The sequence below is a fragment of the Pseudonaja textilis genome, chromosome Z (assembly GCF_049901715.1).
Source record: "Pseudonaja textilis isolate UNSWEBS1 chromosome Z, rPseTex1.2, whole genome shotgun sequence".
NCBI classification, from domain to species: Eukaryota; Metazoa; Chordata; class Lepidosauria; order Squamata; family Elapidae; genus Pseudonaja; species Pseudonaja textilis.
In genome coordinates this window covers 26,624,131-26,646,723 of record NC_142008.1, presented here as the reverse complement: position 1 = coordinate 26,646,723, position 22,593 = coordinate 26,624,131, and the positions used below count along the sequence as shown (strand labels likewise).

General features: G+C 36.2%; 1 protein-coding gene and 1 long non-coding RNA gene across 6 annotated transcripts in view; one reads left to right on the top strand and one right to left on the bottom strand.

The window, feature by feature from the left end:
* Positions 1-22,593, bottom strand: part of ARMC3 (armadillo repeat containing 3) — an 89,858-nt gene that overhangs the window by 21,052 nt on the left and 46,213 nt on the right. For all 5 annotated transcript variants that reach the window (XM_087916487.1, XM_087916486.1, XM_087916490.1 and 2 more), the window contains 2 exons: positions 10,523-10,675; positions 10,307-10,412 (listed from right to left, as the gene is read on the bottom strand). In XM_087916487.1, coding sequence (XP_087772613.1) covers positions 10,307-10,412; positions 10,523-10,675 — 259 coding nt within the window. The remainder of the gene's footprint in view (positions 1-10,306; positions 10,413-10,522; positions 10,676-22,593) is intronic.
* LOC148123949 (uncharacterized) lies at positions 25-5,935 on the top strand. The gene is made up of 3 exons (XR_015740111.1): positions 25-89; positions 720-862; positions 5,818-5,935. It is a non-coding gene; the product is annotated as an uncharacterized LOC148123949 (long non-coding RNA).

The following is a 22,593-nucleotide window of genomic DNA, read 5'->3' as shown; positions in this document are numbered from 1 at the left end:
GAAACAGGAAATGAGGAAAGTAATGTGACAGTGTACAGAAGAAAGGAAAGAAGAAGGAAGAAAGAAGAAGAAAGCTGAATAATTTCTAAGTATTAAATTCAAAATTGTATATTGAAAAAAAATCTAAAGCAATATATATATATAGCTGATTTCTTGCAAGAATTACTTTATGTATCCTATTTCATAGATTGCTACATTCTTTATAACTGCTATACCCTATATATCCTTTATATCTTTCTACAATTTGATACCTGATAACAAGTAATTAATTAATGTATAACTAATTAATGGCTATACATTGATTCATAGACTGAATTGAACTATAAGAAAGTTATAAGATATAATATATAAGAAAAGAAAACAATCAAACACATATTTATCTATATTTATTGAATTATATATGTTTACTATATAAGCTATTACATTTAGAATTATACCTAATTAATTTATTAAAAGGATTAAATAAGATCAGAAAATTAAGAGGGTTACAGACTATCATAGATTATAAACAATAGCGATACTTAGTTTTACATTGTTGTATAAATATATACATATATATATAAAGTGTGCATAAAATTAAGGAGAGATATTATTAAGTATATTAGACCTTGTAGTGATAAACTGAAGGGATTAGAATAAGATAAAAGGGAAGAGATAAACATAGAAAATGCAGAAGGGATATGATACAATGGATGATAATATTGGAAGACTTTCTTAAGAAAACAGGTAGATTTGGGAAGCCTAAGATGTCCACTACGACAACTACTGCTAAATTGGGAAGAAAACAACATCCAACCCAACATCAATGATAACATCACCAGCAGGACAATGTTCAATAGAGGGCATGCTGAATCCTGAGAAGGTGAGTCAGGCAAACAATTCAAATGGCATTAACAACAATACAAGAAAGGATGGTGAGAAACCAAGCAGACTTTAAAACTGAAATGGGGCAAATGAAAGGTAAAATATGGAAACTAGACGAGAAGATAAGTACAATCCAACAAACAGTAGTAAAGATGAAGCATAAAATGAAAGCAGTGGAGGCAAAGGTTGAACAAACAGATAAGAAAGTAGAATCAAAAGAACAGAAATTAATGGGAGAGAACAGGAAATTAGAAGAGGAAGTTGCATATCTGGAGATGGAAAAGGCTGATTTCTTCCTGAGATTTCAGACTGTAACAGAAGAAAAGGGGGAGGACTTGCTCAAATTAATGGCAGATCTCATAGCAGAAGCGTTACAAAAAGAGGGCCAAGAGGTTCGAAGGGAAATCGACAAGGTATATAAAATATATACCAACTATACGTTTTAGACTTCCAAGAGAGGTTCATATACGATTCTCAAAGAAACAACTGGGAGATGAGATATACAAAGTGACAAGAGACAAACTGATATTCAAGGGAACAGAAATTGTAATGTTGAAACAAATTCCAAGAAGAATAAGGGAACATAGAAAGAAATACAGATTCCTGGCCACCCAACTGAATAAGAATAACATCCTGTTCAAATGGCTCATCCCAGAGGGATAAAAAATTTAAAATAGACAGTTTAGAAAAAGCGAGGGAATTCTTTGAACTGTATGTGGTATCAGGAGAAGACCGGAACAGCAAAGAGGAAGTGGAAAGTAGGAGCCAAGAAGAAGGGTGGAGGAAAGAGAAACAGAACAAGAGGAAAGAGAGCAGGAAGAAGTGGAAAGAGAAGGCGTAAGAACGAGACACCAAATAAGAGCAAACAAACTTCAACAAGAAACAACTACAGAGTAAGATGGTAGAAGAAATCAAATTGATTTCCATTAACATCAACAGTTTAAATTCACAAATTAAGAGGAAAAAACGATAACTAAACTACAGAAACTGAACTTAGATATTGTATGCGTTCAAGAAACACATATCCAGAAACATCAAAGTAAACTGTTAGAACCACCAAAGTTAGGAGATTTATATGTATCTCTAGCCCAACAAAAGAGGGGAATAGCAATATACATTAGGAAACATTTACAAGCAAAACAGATATATGCAGACAAGGAGGGTAGGATTTTGAAGTTAAAAGTTTATATAAATTATAAGAAAATGTTATTGACAGTGATATATGCACCGAACGAGAAACAAGAAAAAATTTATACCAAACTATACAGAAAATTAGTAGAACAGGAATATGAGAACATAGGCCTGCTAGGTGATTTCAATGCAATAGCAAATTTAGGAAAAGATTACAATAATGGAAATCCAGGGGAAAAAGGAAAAGGAAAACATTATCAAAAGTATTCTATCAAATGCAGAAGAATTAGGATGAAAAGATATATGGTGAGAAAGAAATCCAGACAAAAATGGGGTATACCTACTATTCAGCACCACACACATTATGGTCAAGATTGGATATGTTATGGGGAACAAATGGGGAAATGGAACGTAATATAAAAGAAATAGAAATTGAATCTAACACATGGGTGGATCATAATCCCATTAAAATAATTTGGAAAAGGATTGGAAAAAAACAGAAGATGGATGCTAAACAAGGAGATCCTAAAAGAAAAAGAATGTGTTAAGATGATGGAAAAAGAATTGGAGTTCTTTCTGAAAGAAAACAAAAAACAAGCATCAATTCCTAACCTATGGGACACGACTAAAGCATGTGTAAGGGGCCTAGCAATTTCATATAATACACGTAGATATTAGGAAAAAAAGGAGAACAATCTAAACTACTAGATACTCTCAAGGAGTTAGAAAAAAACACTAGAAAAAACACCACATAATAAGACAGCAAATACAGAGAGGATAATGATTAGACATAAATTGAATATGTTCGCACAAGATGAATGGTTACAGGACATCAAAAAGATAAAAAAAGAATTATTTTGAACATACAAATAAGCCGGGAAGGTGGCTAGCCTATAGACTTAAGAAAGAAAAAGAAAAAAGAGCAATTCAACAATTGAAAGACACTGATGGTATCCTACAACATCAAACTGAAAAAAAACCCATATTGTTAAAAGTTTTTTTGAGGAATTATATAGTAGGGAAGACGTACCAAAGGGAAATATCCAACTTAGAAGGAAAAGGGCTACCTGTGATCCTGGAAGAGGATAAAGAAGAGATAAACAGGGAAATATCATTAAGAGAACTGCAAGAGGCAATCCTGAAACAGAAAAACAATAAGACACCAGGACCGGATGGTCTCCCAGGGGAACTGTATAAAACGCTCCAAGAAAAATTAGAAATGCAATTATTAGAAATGTACAATGCGGTACTGATGACAGCAAAATTACCTAAGTCATGGGGGGAGACATACATAACATTGATCCCCAAAAAAGATTCGGACCATCAATTAATTCAAAATTATAGGCCCATATCCCTTTTAAATGTTGATTATAAAATATTTATGTCCATAATGGCAGAAAGATTTAAAAAAACCCTTAATCAGATCATTCATAGAGACCAAAACGGATTCTTACCAAATAGACAAATTAAAAATAATACCAGAATAGTATTGAATATAATAGAATATTATGAAGCAAACCCAGGAAAACAATTGGCAATGGTCTTCCTCGATGCGCAAAAGGCATTTGATAATGTTAATTGGCAGTTCATAATACAACAATTAAAAAGCATGCAATTTGGCAATTAATTTATTAAATTGATTTCAACAATTTATACGACACAGACAGCCAGTGTAATACTGAACGGTGACAGAACGGAAACATTCAAGATCAACAGGGGAGTAAGGCAGGGATGCCCACTGTCACCCCTTCTCTTTATTCTTACCTTAGAAAACTTATTGCAAAACATTAGGAAAAATGTAGAAATCAAAGGGGCTTTAATTAAAAAGGAGCACTATAAGGTCCAGGTATTTGCCGATGATATAGAATTTTTTTTTTTGGAAGATCCAGAGGATACGGGAGTACAATTAATAAAGGAAATAGAGGAATTTGGCAAGGTCACAGACCTTAAGATTAATTTAAAAAAAACAAAATTATTGACTACAAATTTAAAAGATAAGCAAAAAAAAAGAATTAGAAGGAAAATTGGGAATGCAAAGTGTGAAAAAGGTAAAATATTTAGGCATTTGATTAACAGCAAGATGCTCTTCAATCAAAAAAGATAACTATGACAAATTAATAATACAAATAAAAAAAGAATTGGAAATGTGGGGGAAATTACAGCTATCACTACTGGGGAAAATTGCACTGTTAAAATGTCTACCCTACCAAAAATGCTATATCTTTTTCAAACTGGACCAATAAGATTGGATAACACCTTTTTTAGAGAATTACATCGAATAACAAGTAAATTTGTTTGGGATGGGAAAAAAGCTAGGATAAAAATGAAATTTTACAGGACAAAAGAGAAAGGGGTGGTTTTGGACTCCCTGACTAGGAAATGTATTATCAGGCTGCGGCTATGGTATGGATTAAAGATTGGATCAACCTGGAAAATAGATGAGTATTGCTGATAGAGGGTCACAACTTGCAGAGAGGGTGGCATAGTTTCCTATGGGATGGGAAATGTAAACATCATGCATATTTTCAGAGACACATGATTAGAGATTCATTAATTCAGACATGGAACAAGATTAAAAAGAATCATTATACAAAAATACCGAACTGGCTGTCAATTATGGAAGCACAATTCTACCCAAATGCAATGGATCTGGGAAAAAAGAGGAATTACAAAGACCTATTAGATACACAAGGAAGATTAAAAACGAGACAAGAATCAGAGCAACAAAATATAAAGATAGATTGGTGGCCATATATGCAAATTCAGGCGAGATATCAGAAGGACAAAGAACAATTTGGTTTCTGCATGGAAAAGCATCAATTAGATAAAATTCTACAAGAAATGGAAAAGAAAATGATTTCAAGAAGATATAACTTTCTACTGGATTTTAAAATGGAAGAGGAGGTGGTCAAAGAGACGGTGATATGGGCGAAAAATATTGGCCACAATATAGACCTGGAAAATTGGGAGATAATGTGGGGAACAAATTACAGACTAATTACATCCACAGCATACAAGGAAAATCAATATGTTCTATAGATGGCACCTTCCTCCCTCTAGATTGGCAAAAATGTTTAACCCAGACCCAAATTGTTGGAAATGTGGAAAAGAAAAAGGCAGTTATTTTCATACTTGGTGTACATGGCAGGAAAGTGAAAAAATATTGGAATACAATTAGACAATGGATAGAAGAAATCATGAATTAGAAAATTGAATTTAATCCAGAAACTTTTTTACTAGGTATAATAACACAAAAATGCAATAAAATAGATACATTGTTACATATATTAACAGCTGCAAGGATTTCGTACGCACAACTCTGGAAGGAAAAAAGGGTTCCAGTGGAAGGCATGGTTATAAAAACAATAATAGATTGTATAGAGATGGACAGGCTAACAATGAAAATAAAAGACAGAAGATTCAATTTATCGTAGGGCCTGGGATGCCTGGTATGAGTAGTTTAGAAATAAAAATAAAATAAAATGGCAATTAGGAAAAGAATGAGGGAATATGTAAATATGTAAATATACCATGGAGAAGATTGAGAGGTAAGGATAAAAGATATTTATTTATAGTAAGAGTAAGATGTAGTAGTAAAGGAATAAGTAAATACATATACTGAAAAATGTGAGGAGATGCAAAAGATGTCTTGATGTTGATAATAATGTATAAAGTTTTATTTTATGTTTTTAAAATTTGGAAACTTAATAAAATTTATTTTAAAAAAAGAATGATGGTGGCTCTGTAAAAAGTGGAGCTGACAAATGTGGTAGAATCTAAAGGCCCATCAAGTAGATTAAATCTTTGATAATTCCTTTCCAGACAAGGAGAGGATTTGAGATTATCAACAAGTGTTCCAGACAGCTACTCCTCACAAAGACATAGCAATCCTCAGTGAGGAAATAACCATCTTGCTCAAAACACATCAATGCCTTTGAAAGAACAGTAAGTTAGCATACTTCCTTTTCTAATCATTTTTGGAAATTATTTTGCCAACTGTTCTTCAGCTTTACAAATCATTGGATTGAAAGTTTTATAGCTCCAATTGAAATGTTTTCAATCCTTAATGTAATAAAGTTTAACTGCAAGTTTAAGAAGTTATTTTTTGTCAAATCAAAAGATTGATTAAATCTTTGATTTAATGGTCCAGATAAACTTGAAATAAGATTTTGGAATTAATTATATAGAATTCTTCCCATTTGAATTTTTTAGAAAAAGATAAGATTTTAAAAATTGGACAGTAGAGGAAGGTTACAATTAAAGGAGAACACTCGAATTTGATGTTCAGTTAGAGAATGAAGTAAAGTATTTTAATTTATTGAAGGATATTTTTGAACACTGGACCCAGAAATTAATTTTAAGGGTCATCTATTAATAGACTGTATCTAAAAGGTATCAAGAAGAATACATTTTATTCAACAGGATTGAAACTGATCTGAAAATGGATTTTAAAATGACAGGTTACAAGAATGATGTGGAAAAAGATGATTCATTGGACATACAAAACAAATGTGATAATATCTTAATCATTAAAAGGGATATACAAAAAACAAACTAATACAGTATTCTATAATGGATTTACAAAAGAGGTTTGTTAAAGTTTTGATAGTTTTGTGAGAAGAAACAAAGAAAATATGAAAAGAAATCAAGTTTTAAGTTATTATTTGAAAGGACTAAAAACTAAGAATGTTAGAAGTAAAAGGAAAGAATATAACATTAGCTTATTTGATCAGGGTGCTGATATAAGGATTGTTTTATGAACTATAGATAAAGATAGGATACAGGAAGATCATTTGTTGTTATTTAAGAGAAGGTGATAACATTAAATTATTTATGCTTGTAATATGGGAAAAAGTTACTTTTCTATTTCTTTTCTTTTCCTTTACTATATTTATTTTAGTTTTTCTTCATTTTACTTTTTTTTTCTTTCTTTTCTGCACCTTTTTTATAATTGTATTCCTTTAGTTTCTAATAGTTTTTATTGTTGTAATTCTAATCTTTAATAAAACTACTATATAAAATATTTTAGTAATTAGCAATCACTGGAGCTAAGCACCAAATTTATTCTTTTCTCAAATGTGATTACAAAAGAAAAAGAAGCTATGTTGATTCACTGTCTAGAGAATAGCTTTCATAGGTTAATCCTCAAAAGTTTGTATCATTCAAGCTTACAATAATTTCTTTTTTAAAAAATTTTTATTTTCAAAATACATGTGAAAATTACATTTTAACAGTTCTGTGTCAAGCGTTACTTATATTTACAATTCTTTTTCATATGAAACCTTATTTCTCTTATCTAATCATATGTATAACATTTCCCAAACCTCGTAAAACTCAAACTCCTCTTTACCTTTAAGTTTTCTTGTAAGCCTATCCATATTTTTTCACTCCTTCATTTTGAGGTTCTCTTTATAGCTTGTGTTCTAATTCTCTAATCTCTGTTAATTTTTCCTGCCTTTGTCTCCTTTCTTTTTTTTTCTGTGTATGCTATAGTAATGCCCGTAAAATATGCTTTTGCCACATCCTATACTGAGTGAGGTATATTGATTTAAATTATCCTCAAAAACCATTTTCTTTTTGGTCCTCGAAATATATTCTTTTTCATTCAAAATTTGGTAATTTAACCTTCTCACTTTTTTCATATCCCTTCCAAATTATTAATAATGGATTATGGTCAGCCGATGTGTTCGTCATAATTTCTATCTTATCCATCTCGCTACCTATTTCTCCATTCATCCAGGCCATATCCAGGCGGGACCACGCTTTATGAGGATTTGAGTAAAAAGTATATTCCTGTTTTTTAGAATTTATCTTCCTTCATTTGTCCACAAATTTAATTTTTGCATCATTTCAAATAATGTGGTTGGTAATATTTTCCTTTTCTTTGTAGCCAGAATCCCTATATAATCTTTCCTTGGGTCTACCACTGCATTATGGTCATCTATAACACATATATTATCATATTCTATTTCTGCATTTTTTTCATGTAATGTCTTGTAAAATTATTTTTTGTTTTTGTTTGGGGCATAGATTATTACCAGTATCATTAATTTTTGTCCAATCTGTAATTCAATTATCAAGATCCTTCCATTTTCATCTGCGTATTTTAACTTTGTTTCTAGGTTTGCCTTTATATAAACTGCTATCCCTCTTTGTTTATTTTTTTGCTAAGGTGGTATATAACTTCCCTAACCTGCGGTATTCTAGTCCCTAAATTGATCCTTTATTTGGACCTCCTGAAGGCAAACAATATCTAATTTTCCTTTGAGTAGCCTTTTAAATATTTGATTTCTTTTAGCTGGAGAGTTTAGCCTGTTTATATTTATAGATATTAGCCAAATTTCTTTATCCATTATCTTATCGGTGATTTGGTCTCTGTTTTCTATTTATTCTATAATCCCCTTGTGGTCTTGTCCTTAATTCTCTTCCTTCTGTTCCTTTTTGTTCTTGTCTTTCCATACTACCTCCCTCTTTCTCCACCTCTCTCATCTCTTATGACTGATCTTCCTGACTCTTGGATTCCAGTTCTTCCCTACTGCTACTTTCTTCTTCCCCCACTAATTAATCACAAAATTCTCTCTCTTGATCCAATGTATCCTATTAGTTTTTATTGTTGTAATTCTATTCTTTAATAAAACTACTATATAAAATATTTTAGTAATTAGCAATCACTGGAGTTAAGCGCCAAATGTATTCCTTTCTTAAATGGGATTACAAAAGAAAAAGAAGCTACGTGGATTCATTGTCTAGAGAATAGCTTTCATAGATGAATCCTCAAAAGGTTGTATCAATCAAGTTTACAATAATTTATAACTGTAAATTATAAATTGTAAAGAAGAGAAGAACAATTCTAGAAAGGCTGGGCCCTAGAGGCATAAGGCTGGTTAAAAAGCTGGCCACAACTGAATTATAAGAAAGAATTATCAGAGAATATCTATTTCGTTTTTCCAGCGAATGGATGAGCAGACAATGTCTACACAAAATGAATAAAATTTCAACTATGATGTTAAATTAATGACAGTGGCTATTAGAATTGAATGAATAATTTGTTAAATAAAAAGGACTGAATACATTAAGGCTGTATGAGCCAGTAGCCATTTATGTTTTACTTATTGTTTGCAAAAGTCTAAGAAGCCTTTTGCAAATTTGACTACCTTATATCCTTTAAAAGTTTGATTACTCGCTCATTTTAATATGTTTATTTAAGTTAAATGTGGTCTCCTTTTCCAAATTTAATATGGAAGGAAATACTGTAAATGGAAGAGAAAAATGTCTGCATATCTGCATATGTGGATCTGCATGCTGACTTGTTTTCATGATGTTTCCCGCTTGAGCCCACAAATATATGCCAATTACAGCAAGATAAAGCAATGTATCTAAAAGAAATACCAGACATAAATTCTGATTGTCCAATCTATAGTTATTTGTTTTCTTATAACATTGTCCAATTGTCAGTCAAAAATTCTGATTACATTTAATCAACCAAAAGAATCTTAAAATTTCCCCTACTTTCATTTCATATAGAATGTGAAATAGGTCACGCAGTATAACTAGAGAAGCTTCAATCTTTTGAAAAAACAAGTAAACTGGGATTGAACCTAATTTCTTAAGTGCATTTTACAAAGATAAATTTACGGAAGTATATCCAGCACATACAACATTGATAGGTATCTAATAAAATTAAGTCTATTTAAATATCTGCACTATAGCCAAATTTCCTTGATGACAGAAGATACTAATAATATCCTTTTTTCCTTGGGCAAATATTATAGATACTTTGTTTTCAGCGAGGTGGATCCACCCATTCACTTCTATTTTGCAAATATTCTTAACCACATGCTCTTTAATGCTCTTTGATGAGTCTAAACACTATTTGATTAAATTGTTGACATTAAAAATTTGGTTATCATTAAAACAATATTTATACATAGAAAAGGGAGATTCCAAAGTAACCCATCTTTAGCAAAATGCAAACATTTCTAGGGAATCCCTTTTTATTTTTGTACTCAGCTTTTCAAACTTTCTAAATATGCAAGACTGCAAATTTTAATGAAAAAAACACACCCAGACTAAGCATCAACTAGCTAAAATCATAATACCAATTCATTATTGTTATATTTTATTAATACACTAATAATAATAAAAAGCATGCAGTCATGTTTAGTTAAACAGTGTATAGATGACATGTGATGTGAAATAAAACCAACAAAGCACCGTGCCAAATTTCCTACCAATTCCATAAACTATAAAAATGGAAAAATGTATTTCCTGATTAAAATGTCTAATAATCCTCTATTCATCCTGAGCTTACCTTGCATTGGCAGGATGGGCAGTTGTTAGATTAACCAGAGCTGTAGCAGCAGCTTCCTTTAACTCTTCATTTTCGCTGCTTAGCAACTGAACAAGCTGCGGAATTCCTAAGAGAGGATAAATGTATATAGACAGTTTTAAATTAACTATGGAAACATTGTAAATTGGTAAATATTTTCTTCTGGATCATAATTCCATTGTCACCATAACTATTTACCTAGCGCTCCAGTGGTTTGCTTACTAGCTAAATTCTCACACATAGCGGAGATGGCTTGAGAAGCAGCTATTTTGGTTCCTTCGTTATCCGTTCCCAAAAGAGTGATAAGACATTTTTCAACTTCTTGTTCATTCAGGATTTTTCTGTTTTCAGCTGTTTATAAAGAAGAACAATACATCATCATAGATACCAACCTATAGTTAAATAAGATGGTACATGGGAAGAAAGAAAGCAAAATATCTATTTCTGTGCAGATATTGTTACCAGCAAATATTAATATTCCTATACTAATCTAGACTGATAAAGTATCAGCCTTTAAACAGGTTCAAGCATGGTGAAACTTGCAGAAAGAAATCTTTATTAGAAAGAAATCTATATTTTTAATCACGAGCTTTAAGTAAGTGGATTTGTAAGAGTATGTCCACTTTAAACAAAACATGCATCTGTAGCCCTCAGATCTATTCTCACTAGGTTACAATGCTTCCATTCAATTAGTGCTAATAAGAGCCATGTGTATGGAAATTAAAAGGTCATTCTTCCAGTAGAGATACTGTGTATTTGACAGTTGCGGTGCTAATCAAATTAATGCACAGGCTAGATACAATGGAAGAATGGTTAAAGAAGTACTTTATTCCTTTTTCTCGGATCCCTTTACTCTTCATGCAAGTCCAAATTAACAGAAAGAAATAAAAAGGTTGTTAATGTAACCAGTTCCATCATCTGATGCTAAGCATTTATGTGAATATAGTATACTTTGACATTATTATACTGGTGTATTCTTCTTGATGTATTCAATGAAGTCAACTCAATTCTGTATTCATTCAGGATCAGAATGATTGGATTTGCCACCCACAATTCTTTCTAAAATGATGAATAAATTGCAAAGATTGCCTACTCCCTGTCCCACCCATACCATATACTATTAGAATTTGGAGAATTCAATGCTACTGTTAATGTTACGTATTCTAGCTAATACCTAGAAAGGCATTATTGCTTTTCTTCATTTGTAAAGAACGGGATACATAACCTAAAAAATATCCTAGGATGCAAGATATTATGAGAAATGCAGACTTTTCTATATCAGTACTGCTTCATTTAATTTAAGCATACAAATATCCTGAAGCTTATCTACTTTTCTTCTGAGAAGTGAGTGAAGTTTAGCTTTGACATTTAAAGTAAAAAAAAAATGTAAATATCATATATTATTAATTTCAATTCCAATTCATTGCTAAATCAAAATAAAAACCATAAATGGAATTATTTATTGCATTTAATATATTTAAGCCATAGGAAGGATACTTTTTGTGTAAAATAATTATCCAATTGATTCTGATAGCATTATTCCATTTTCAAGATATAGTAAGGACAAATAACTCTTCAAATCTTTTCATCATGACTGAAATGTTATATTGGTGAAAAAGACACAAAATAGGCCATTATGGGTGATAAGTACATTTTGGGATCTTTTAAATTATTGATGCATTGTTTTAATTTATAGTTCAATTGAATTCTCGTATATACGATTTGTTGAGGACCGTCTGGATGCTTGTACAGTGGCAATGGCATCCTTTGAAATCTGTTGGGTCCTTAAACAGTTCCGCTCAACCTCCATGTGGCTAGGCTGAGCCATTGTGGGTCCAGGTGAAGTACCGACCCTTGCGAGAGGGAAGCCTTCAACGGTGGAATTTTCCAAGGTTGTTCTCTCGACAGGTCCTGTATGTCCGCGAACCATGTTCGCCTGGGCCAGTAAGGGGCGACCAATATCAATTCGGCTCATTGCTCCAATAACTTCTGGATCAACCTGGGTATTACAGGGAGCGGAGGAAATGCATATAGAAGTCCGGGAAGCCACTGACATCGCAGGGCGTTGACGGCTTCCACCCTGAGTCGGGTACCTTGAAATATACCCGGGCAATTGGGCATTGAGGGGAGAGGCAAATAGATCAATCACCGGTTGCCCAAACCTCCGCACTGCTTCCTGGAAGACAGATGGGTGTAGGCGCCACTCTGTCTGATCTATCGTAGCCCTGCTGAGCCAGTCTGCTTGTGTGTTTAAGGCCCCTGCTATGTGCTCTGCCTTGAGAGAAAGCAGATTGGCCTCGGCCCACTTGAACAACCTGGCCGTCTCCAGCATCAGAAGTTTGGAGTGGGTACCCCGCTGTCTGTTTACGTGGGCCTTGGTTGTGATATTGTCTGTCAAGACCAGAATGTGGCGTGATTGGAAAAGGGGTAGAAAACTAGTCCAACTTCCCTGTGCAGTGTGGGATTGGAAGTGAGCTCCCCACCCTACCAGGCTGGCATCAATTGTGATCGTTGCCCTGCAAGGTTCCTTGAAAGGACACCCCTTGTTTATCGTGTTTTCCAACCACCAGTGGAGCAATCGGAGAACATTGTGCGGTACCTTTATCCAGACGTTGGAAGTGACTCTTCCGGATCGCTGGAAAGGTAGCAGGAACCATTGCAGATCTCTAGAATGGAATCAAGCCCAAGGCACAATGGAAATACAAGAAATCAGTTTCCCTAACAGTTGAGACAGAACTGCCAAGGAAACCCTCTTTAAGGCTCTGATCTCCCTGGCCAAAGACTGGATACTATTCAACCTGTCCTGAGAGAGAAAAACCTTGCCCTCCACGGCATCTATCACTGCCCCTAAATGAACCAACCTAGCTGAAGGGATCAAATGGCTTTTACCCCAATTTATGGAAAAGCCATGACCTTGAAGGGTCTCCAGAGTAATCTTGGTATCTAAATTTGCTTGATGTCTGGAAGATGACAAAATTAAAATATCATCTAGATAACATTGTAAATGAATAGATTTGATCCTGAGGGAGGCAGCCTATGGGGCCAAATCACAAATGTGTCATCGGTGTATCTTAACCATAGTTTGGGTTTGTGGATGGCATTAGCCAGGGCTCTGGATTCGAATTCTTCCATGAACAGGTTTGCAATGACGGGTGACAGTGGTGATCCCACAGGGGCTCCTTCAATTTGCTTGTATCTTTGTCCTTTGTATATGAAATATGTGTTAGTTAAGCAGTGTTCTCCTAGTTCCATGAGGTGTTTAGCTGGTTGGTGTTTATTTTTTATGATTTCAAGAGTTTCTTTTATCGGGACTTGAGCGAATAGTGAAACCACGTCGAAATTTACAAGCAGATCTTCTTGTTCCACGTGTAGATCTTTGATCATTTCCAAGAAGTGGTATGAGTTTTGTACATGTGAAGCTGCTGTTTCAGCATGGGGCTGTAGCTGTTTTGCTAAGTGTTTAGCTAGGTTTTGTAGTGGTGCTCCTCTGAAGCTGACTATGGGTCTGAGAGGTATGCCTTCTTTGTATATTTTTGGGAGGCCGTATAGTTTGGGGCATCTGGAAGATTTTTCTCTTGGGATGATCGTCTGTTGGATCTCTTTGCTCATGTGGCTGGTTATAATTTTCTTCTTGGTTATTTCTTCCAGATATGTGGTTGGGTCCGTGTTTGTGGGTTTGTATGTGGAGTCTTGAAGTAGGTCTGTCAATTTTGTTTCATAGTCTTTTCCATCCATTACTACTGTGGCATTCCCTTTGTCTGCTGGAAGTATGATTATGCTGCTATCCTTTTTTAGGGCTTGCAGGGCTTTTAGTTCCTCTTTGTGCAAGTTGCTTTTGGGTGGTTTGCTTGTGCATAGGATGTTAGTAACTTGGTGTCTTATTCTATCAGCTTCATCTGTATTTAATTTAGTTAGGCTGGATTCTACTGCACATATGATGGATTCTGTGGGGATTTTTTTGGGTGCTATAGCATAATTGAATCCTTTGGTTAGGACATCTGTTTCTGTTTTGGTGAGTTCTCTGTTGGAAACATTATATACTAATTGTTTCAGGTGTTGTGAGTTGTTGAGGGCTTTCTTGTCATGTTCTAATTTCTTTAGTTTCTTCAAGAGTTTGTCATTTTTGTAAGTTGTTCAGTTTCAGCTCTCCAAGTTGTAAGTTGTTTTATCTTGTCCCAAAGTAGAGGGTGGATTTTGCTGCTCAATTCCAGGTGTAGTGCTAGCAAATCTTTGTTTAACTGATCCAATTGGAATCTCTTTCTGTGGAGCTCGTTCCTGAGTAGAGCCATTTCAGTTCTTTTCAGGATACATTTAGTAGCTGCTGTGCTGTGATGAAATGTTAATTTGAAGCAGGTTAGTGTTGAATTGTTGTCTCTGCAGCTGCATAGGAATTTGAGGTCACATAGTATTCCTGCTCTTTTAACTTCCAGCTTCTCATAGGTTTTGGTCTGGCTGTTTATTTCCTCCCCGTAGAGGTCTGATATTTGTTTTCTTAAGTTTTCGCGGGTACTTACATGTATGGTATTCAGCTTTGTTCAGGTATTTTCCCACGTCATTATAGTTGTGCTTTTAAAGTTGTAGCAACGTTTCAGCAGAATCTTATCTGCCATCATCAGGCTTCTGTATTGTGTTCGTCTGTGAGTCAGACTTTTACAGTTGTTTCAGTTTTAAATTTGGGGCTAGCCTACTGCTGTGCCGGAATGTTTTTTTCTTCATCCTGATTGGTTGGGAGTCTTGGTCTGTGTTTATTGGTCTTGGAGTTTGCTGTGTTCTGCTTGATCGGTGTTTCTAATATCTTCTGTCTGTTTTGTGGCTTTTTTTGTCTTGGTTGGCTGGCAACATTGTGTTCCTATATTGGAGGCTTTTAGTGCAGCTTGGCTCCGAGTAAATGGATGGCTATCATTTGTTAGGAAGCTAGGTTTCATCTGGGTGCCTGGTTGGGGTGTGTTTGAGCTGGAGGTTGGGTATATATATACCCATACACATATGTGCCTATATCTACATGTAAAACTGTGTATATGGGAAACAGTATCTAAGGGTCCCCAACAAGGGAAACCCCCAAGGACTCCAAGCCAGAAATATTCTGGATCCCTGGTCCCCAACAAGGGAAACCAGCTATACAGGGCCTGATGGATCCTTTCCCATCAAAAACATCTCGCTGTTTGAAATGGCACTTGCGGTTTCATTCCAATGTAATGATCCAAAAGCAATTGCAAAAAGAGAGAGAAAAAATCCTGTTTAAGGACTAGCCTGCTTATCCAACCCCAGCAAGATGAAAGAGAAATAATGCCAGGGAAGCGGAGTGGGAAGGTACCTGCCCCGGACCCCAAGAAGGGAAACCAACAGGGAATGGCACCTGTGATATTTAGGCACGAACTTGAAGCCAGCCGTTGAAGATGGCAGGAAGGCAGAATCTCCTATGTTAATTGCCTGAGCAATTTAACGAGCCGCTGCTGCTGACTCTCTAAATTGTCACATAAATGATCCTGTCAGTCGAAACGGCAAGGAGAATTGAGCCGCGGCTGCGAGCGCTCCACCAAGATCGCAGAGATAAGATGATCGGGGGATTAGATAATCTAATTGCCTGAAGCGGCCCTCTCAGGCTGCCTGCGGAGTGGCAGGCTCTGCCAGTCACAAAGAATTGCTCTCAAACTGATCAGGGGAATGACCTAATAGAGCCACAAGCCTTGAAATCGCCAAATTAATTGGGGAAAAATTTACAAGCCGAATTAACCCAAGAGCAAACCTGAATTTTGACTAGCTGAATCAGAAAACCGTTCCAGTCAGGGAGTGCACAACCTCTTACCACGAAGGCTGAGCTAGAACTGGGGGACACCGGGGAGGAGGATGAGTGTCCCGGAGTTTTAAGCCCAGCCTTTCCAGAAGAGACTGAAGCAACTCCCCACTTCTGGATGCTCTGAACAGCTCATGGGAGAACAATATATTTTTCATTAGATGCCTATCTACTTCACGTAGTCAGATAATTTTACCTTCTACACAGCTTAATAGGGAATTTTGTGGGAGTTTGTTTTACATAAGGCTACTGAACAAAAGAAAGCAGAAATAAGATTTGCCACAGCAGCCATATTCAACAGCAAGCACACTAGGGAGGACATTAATTGGGATTACAGATTGGCTTTACTCATAATGGACTGTGCCTCTGGCTTGATGCATGCCAAATTTGTGTGTAATCCCTAGGAGTGGTCTCTAGAGGATTCTCCATTCTTCAATTATTTGATTTTGATATAGAAAGTTATACTGCATGTTTCTGGTATCTGGAATAAAAGTACATATTATATTCTTGTTTTTCTTGTACAGAACAGTCACGATAAAAGGATACTTGAAATATTCATTGCTTTGATTCTGAAATTTGAGCAGAAGGAAATAAGGAGAACTTTTTCCAAGTTTAATAAAATAAGCAAATAGGATTAAAAGAAAATTAAAACTACAGAAAAACTAAGATCTTTTTAGCGACATTAAGATAGCACAATATTATTTTCATGGAACAAGACTGAAATTCTCCCAAAAGTTACATCCAGTTCAATATAGAATGAACTATTTATCAAATTAGTAAAATGTGCCTGGATACCCTTAGTAAAAGTAATACTACTAACAATTACTGTAGTTTTATAATAACAATATAGAATTACTCCTATACTCCTCAATGCATAACAAATAAAAATAGATACTGTTCAGAGTACTGCAGCGCCAGAAAAATAAACACATATGACTGAGGCTTCATTTAACTTCTTTATAAATACATATAATGAATTTTGCAATACCAGCTGTAGATTTCTCCAACATGGAGCAAACTCAAACAGAAGCAGACATGTTACAAGTTCAGAGCAAAACAGCAACTCAAGAACTCAGAAATAGACATTAGTTTCATTTTAGTTCAACAGGCAAGCAAGACACCCAGCAGAGGAGAGAAGCAGTTTCATTTTCAATAGACAGACTCAGAGCTTAACATACCTTCAGAGCTTAATATAGAGCCACACCTAGGTTACTTCTAGTTTCAGTTTCCAAACAGTCCTCGTTGGCTGACTTAGCTGCTATGCCTATTCATTGGCTGACCTTGTTATCATGCTCTATTCCAGTTCATGAATATACTCTGACAGATACTTGTTTAAAAGATTTGTTCAATATATAGCCAAAAGCACTCTGAATTAATTCGAACTCATTCTCAGAGTAATTTATTTATCCTCATATCAAGAATTACTGCCAGGAGGCTTCTATTGTTTTCATACATTATTGGTGATTAAATTCTGGCCTGCTAAACTAAACACTGATTCTCCAAAATATTGTCTGTGGTTGTTTATGGGGAATTATGATAAAAGTCAACATAGTGGCTTTGATCATAGAGCTTAACCATCATCTGGACTTTCTTGATTCCCTCACAATATCCACTGAGCTTTAGGTTTCAACTTATTTTATTTTGTTTTAGATTCTTTTAATTAAATACTACACTATAAAAGTACCTAAAACATTTACTTTGAGGAGGTAAACAGCATCCTACCAATTTAGGACAGTGGGGAGTAATCTCATCCATTCGCCTTCTGCTAAATCAGTATATTTATTTTTGTGGCCATGCACACTATGATAGCCATTTTATAAACCCTCATAACAGTGTTGACTGAAAATGGTTGGAGATTGCATTAAATGGTGTAATAGTATATGCCTAAACAAGAAGGCAACATGAGGTTCAGAGATCAGCTCCCCAGTTATTATTCTCCACAGAAAAAAAAAAACCTCAACTGTTCAAATAATAATAATTTCATTTTTTATTATCTAAAGATGGAGTATTTAAAAATAGAACAGCATATCTAAAACCCCATTCTTTGCTTCGTGCAACGATGTCTGATTTCTCCGAGTGTGAGACCAAGCCCTCTTGACAGTGGTGGGATTCAAAAATTTTTTACTACCGGTTCTGTGGGCGTGGCTTGGTGGGTTGGCAGGGAAAGGATACTACAAAATCTCCAGTCAGAGGAGATTTTGGCGGTTCTCCGAACTACTCAAAATTTCTGCTACCGGTTCTCCAGAATTGGTCAGACCCTGCTGAATAGCGCCTCTGCCTCTTGACTGTATGGAAAGAAGGCATCCAATAGACTTTTCAACAGCAGCATCGTCTTGCTTGTTCACAAAACACCTGAGATCTGAGGTCTGAATGAGGTCTCACTATTTTTCTTTTGCTGTGATTCCTGAAGCCTTCTTCTATCACAACTCCTAAAAACTGGCAGTATATTCTTTCCATTTTGAGAGAGAAAATACATGATAACTGTAGAATAAGTCCTAAAATAGACCTAACATAGTAGAGAAAACCAAAATCCTTCTCTAAGTATCTGCATCTATACAACATGAATGGGCCTGCTTGTTTTGCATCAGCTCTCTATGACCTTTGCTATTAAGCCTGTCCACCCCTACATTATCCTGGCTTAGTATTATCTCTAAGTATGACATCCATACATTCCATAATGTGCTTTATTCTTTGAATAGCTTGCTTTATCAATTGAAAAGCTAAATTACAGTTTGGTTGCAGATCTATTACAATTGAATTTATCAATTTATCAGTTGAAACTTGAAAGGCTAAATTAGAGTTTGTTTGCATATATATTACAAAAACATACTACTGTCTTGTAGTTTCATTATATTTGTTCCTTAGCAACTGCCTCACTATGAAGTGGTAGTCCTGTACAACATATGGTATCTGGATGTTTAGAGGACTGTAGCCATAGCATTTAAACTATTCAGTAATTGAATTGACAATTGATTTAAATGCTAAAGATTCTAGGAAGAAAACTGAATTTTAATACTGATTCTAATAACTCTACTCATGTGTTAATAAAGCAACCCCAAATGATAAAATGGAGAACAGATCAACTCAATCATATACAAAACTCACATATGTTTGCTAAAATTAACTCAGAATGAAAGAAAAATGACCAGATCTGAACAAGTAATGAAAGGATTAATTAATTATATGTATAGCATGATCCTCAACTTATTATCTGGAGGTAAGATACATGAATTTCAATTGTACTTATTTTCAAATAAACTTCCTTAGGATTGCAACACAAAGTTTTTCTATAGGCAGAAAGGTGGGGCATGAATGATGATGATGAAGGGTAACTTCCATAGCTAGCCTATACATTTTAATTATATTTTAATGGCTTACTATTCAATCAAATTTGTCATTGGGAAGATAGAACACCAATATTATAAAAGAATTTGCAACATTGTAGCCTCACACCAGTGCAAATAAGTAAACATGGTTAAAAACAATTATATGTATTAAAACAAAAACCACAGGGTATTTTTAAAGATCAGATGGCAAAGATTTGGCCATTCAGTCATCAAAACTCATTTACTCAATTTGTCTCCCACTCTGTCACCACAACTAAAAATCTTTCTAAATTATCAGAAAACTACAAGCACATTTTGAACAGTCCAATAACAACTTTTAAAATAACACAAGCAATTTAACAGGATTAAAACAGGCAAAGCTCCAGGCCAGATGGCCTACAGAACAGATTTTATAAAAGTTTTGAAGATCAATTACTTTTTCTGATCAAGGACTTAATGAATTCTATTTTACAGGGGACCCCATGAGACTCTTGGAAGGATGCCTACATTTCTTTAATACTGAAAGATGGACTGGATTTAATTTCTATGAAGGCCAATATCTCTTTTTAATAATCACGACAAAATCTACATCTATTTTAGCTATTTTAAAAAGTTTTACAAGATCATATATATGAAGATCAGTGTGGCTTACCTAAAAGACAAATAAAAGATAATGTAAGAGTAATTTTGAATATAATTGAGTATCTACAACAACATAGCAACAAACAGATTACAATCATCTTTAAGCTTTTGACAATTTGACAATTTGAACTGGGCCTTTGTGTTTAAAGTAGTGAAAAAGATGGATTTTGGATAGGGTTTTGTCATCTCTGAAGTCCATCTATACACTCAAGATACCATGGGGAATGGAGACTTTACAAAACCAGTTGAAATCCAGAAGGGAACAACACAGGGTGTCCTTTATCTCCTTTTTACTCTAGTGTTGGAACTGTTAAATAGTGATAACAGAGCAAAAGGACTACAAATAAAAGGGGTGTTGGTTCTTACCTGATATGCCCGTTCTCTTTGAGCTGCGAAGAGCATCCAGTAGTGGAAGGTGCTTCAGTCTCTGCATTCATAGGCTGAGCTTGAATTGAGGAACGCTCCTCCTCCTCCACGTGACTCCTCCATAACGTTCCCCAGTTTTGCGAAGACGAGAGTAAAAAAATTCGTGCTCTCATCCTAACTACCTAATGGTCCATTGGCCGAAACAAGACCCCACCAGATGGAGAATTTGGGTGGGGCTGGATGCTCTTCGCAGCTCAAAGAGAACAGGCGTATCAGGTAAGAACCAACGCCCCTTCTCCTCAGAGCTGCTCAAAGCATCCAGTAGTGGGACATACCAAAGCTGGGCCTGTCCTACGGGAGGGAATCCATCTGGTCCAGAACCTCCTCGGGATCTCTAAGAACCCGCTGTAGAACCCGTCTACCAAAGGAAGCCTCCGCTGAGGCAAACACATCAATCTTATAGTGCCTAATAAAAGGTGATGGGGATGCCCAAGTCGCCGCCCAGCAGATTTCGATTATTGGTGCCTGAGTGGCCCAATCTGCCGAGGTTGCCGCACTCCTGGTAGAATGTGCTGTTATACCTCTGGGCACTTGCATAGCTTGTGACTGGTATGACCTAGCTATTGCTGCTCTTATCCAACGGCCTATGGTGGGTGGAGACACTTTGTGACCCTGAGTTTTGGGCTGAAAGGAGAGGAATAGGACCTCTGATTTCCTGAATGGCTCGTGCGCTTGATGTAGATTCGCAGAGCTCGTCTCACATCAAGCGTGTGCCATTGCCTTTTCCTTTCCTGGGATGACCTGGGACAAAAATTTGGAAGGATGAGTTCCTGTGCTCTATGGAAGACAGAATTGACCTTGGGCAAAAAGGTGGGATCGGGCTGGAGGACCACCCATCAGCATGAAATACGGAAAGGTCCCTTCTAATGGATAAGGCGGCGATTTCCGAGATTTGACAGGCAGATGTAATAGCTACAAGGAAGACTACCTTATATGTCAGGAACTGAAGAGTTGACTCCCTTAAGGGTACAAAGGTGTGTTTAGTGAGTGAAGTAAGAACTCTGTTAAGGTCCCATGTTGGGTACCGATGCATAGTTGGAGGGTGTAAATTAGTGGCTCCTCTAAGAAAGGCCCAAATACAGGGGTAAAGGGAAAGGGAACCAACACCCTCACAAGAAATAACCGTTGTTAAAGCTGCTACCTGTCATTTCAATGTATTAGGGGACAGCCCCTTACTGAGTCCCCCCTGAAGGAAGTCTAAGATTTGGGCAACAGAAGGAGAAACTAGGTTAATTTGTAACTTGTTACACCATTTACAGAAAATGGCCCATGTGGCGTTGTGAATTCTAATGGTTGAGGGCCATCTGGCAGCTAGAATAGTATCAATAACCCTGCTAGAAACTTCTCTCTCTTCAGGCATTCCCGCTCAACCTCCAGATGGCTAATTGGAACCATTGAGGATCCGGATGCAGGAGGGACCTTGAGATAGGGAGATCCTGTCTGGTGGGATCCTCCAGGGAGGGGCCACTGATAGATTGCGTAGGTCCGCAAACCATGGCCTTCTGGGCCAGTAAGGAGACACGAGGAGTAGCTCCGCTCTCTTGTGTAGCAACTTCTGGATGACCCTGGGCGCCAGTGCTAGCGGGGGGAATGCGTACAGGAGCCCTGTGGGCCAGGGCAGCGTAGCATGTTGTAATTCTCCACCCCCTGGGATGGGTACCTTGAGAAGAATCTCGGGAGCTGGGCATTGAGAGGGGAGGCAAATAAGTCTACCACTGGTTGTCTGAATATTCTTGCTGCTTCTTTGAACAGGGATGGGTGGAAGCACCACTCCGACTGGTCTATGGTGGCTCTGCTTAGCCAGTCTGCTTGAGTATTTGATACTCCGGAGATTATGTTCTGCCCTGATGGAAAGGAGATTGTTCTCCGCCCAATGGCAAAGGCGCTCGGCTACCCTCATTAGTCGTATTGATTGTGTGCCCCCGTTTGTTTATGTGGGCTTTGGCCATCACATTGTCTGTTAAAATTAAAATGTGTTGTCCGCGTACCTGGGGGAGGAAGCTGCAGAGGGCCAGGAGGACGGGGTGAAGCTCCAGCCAGTTTATGTTGCATGATTGCTCTGTTGCTGACCATCTGCCCTG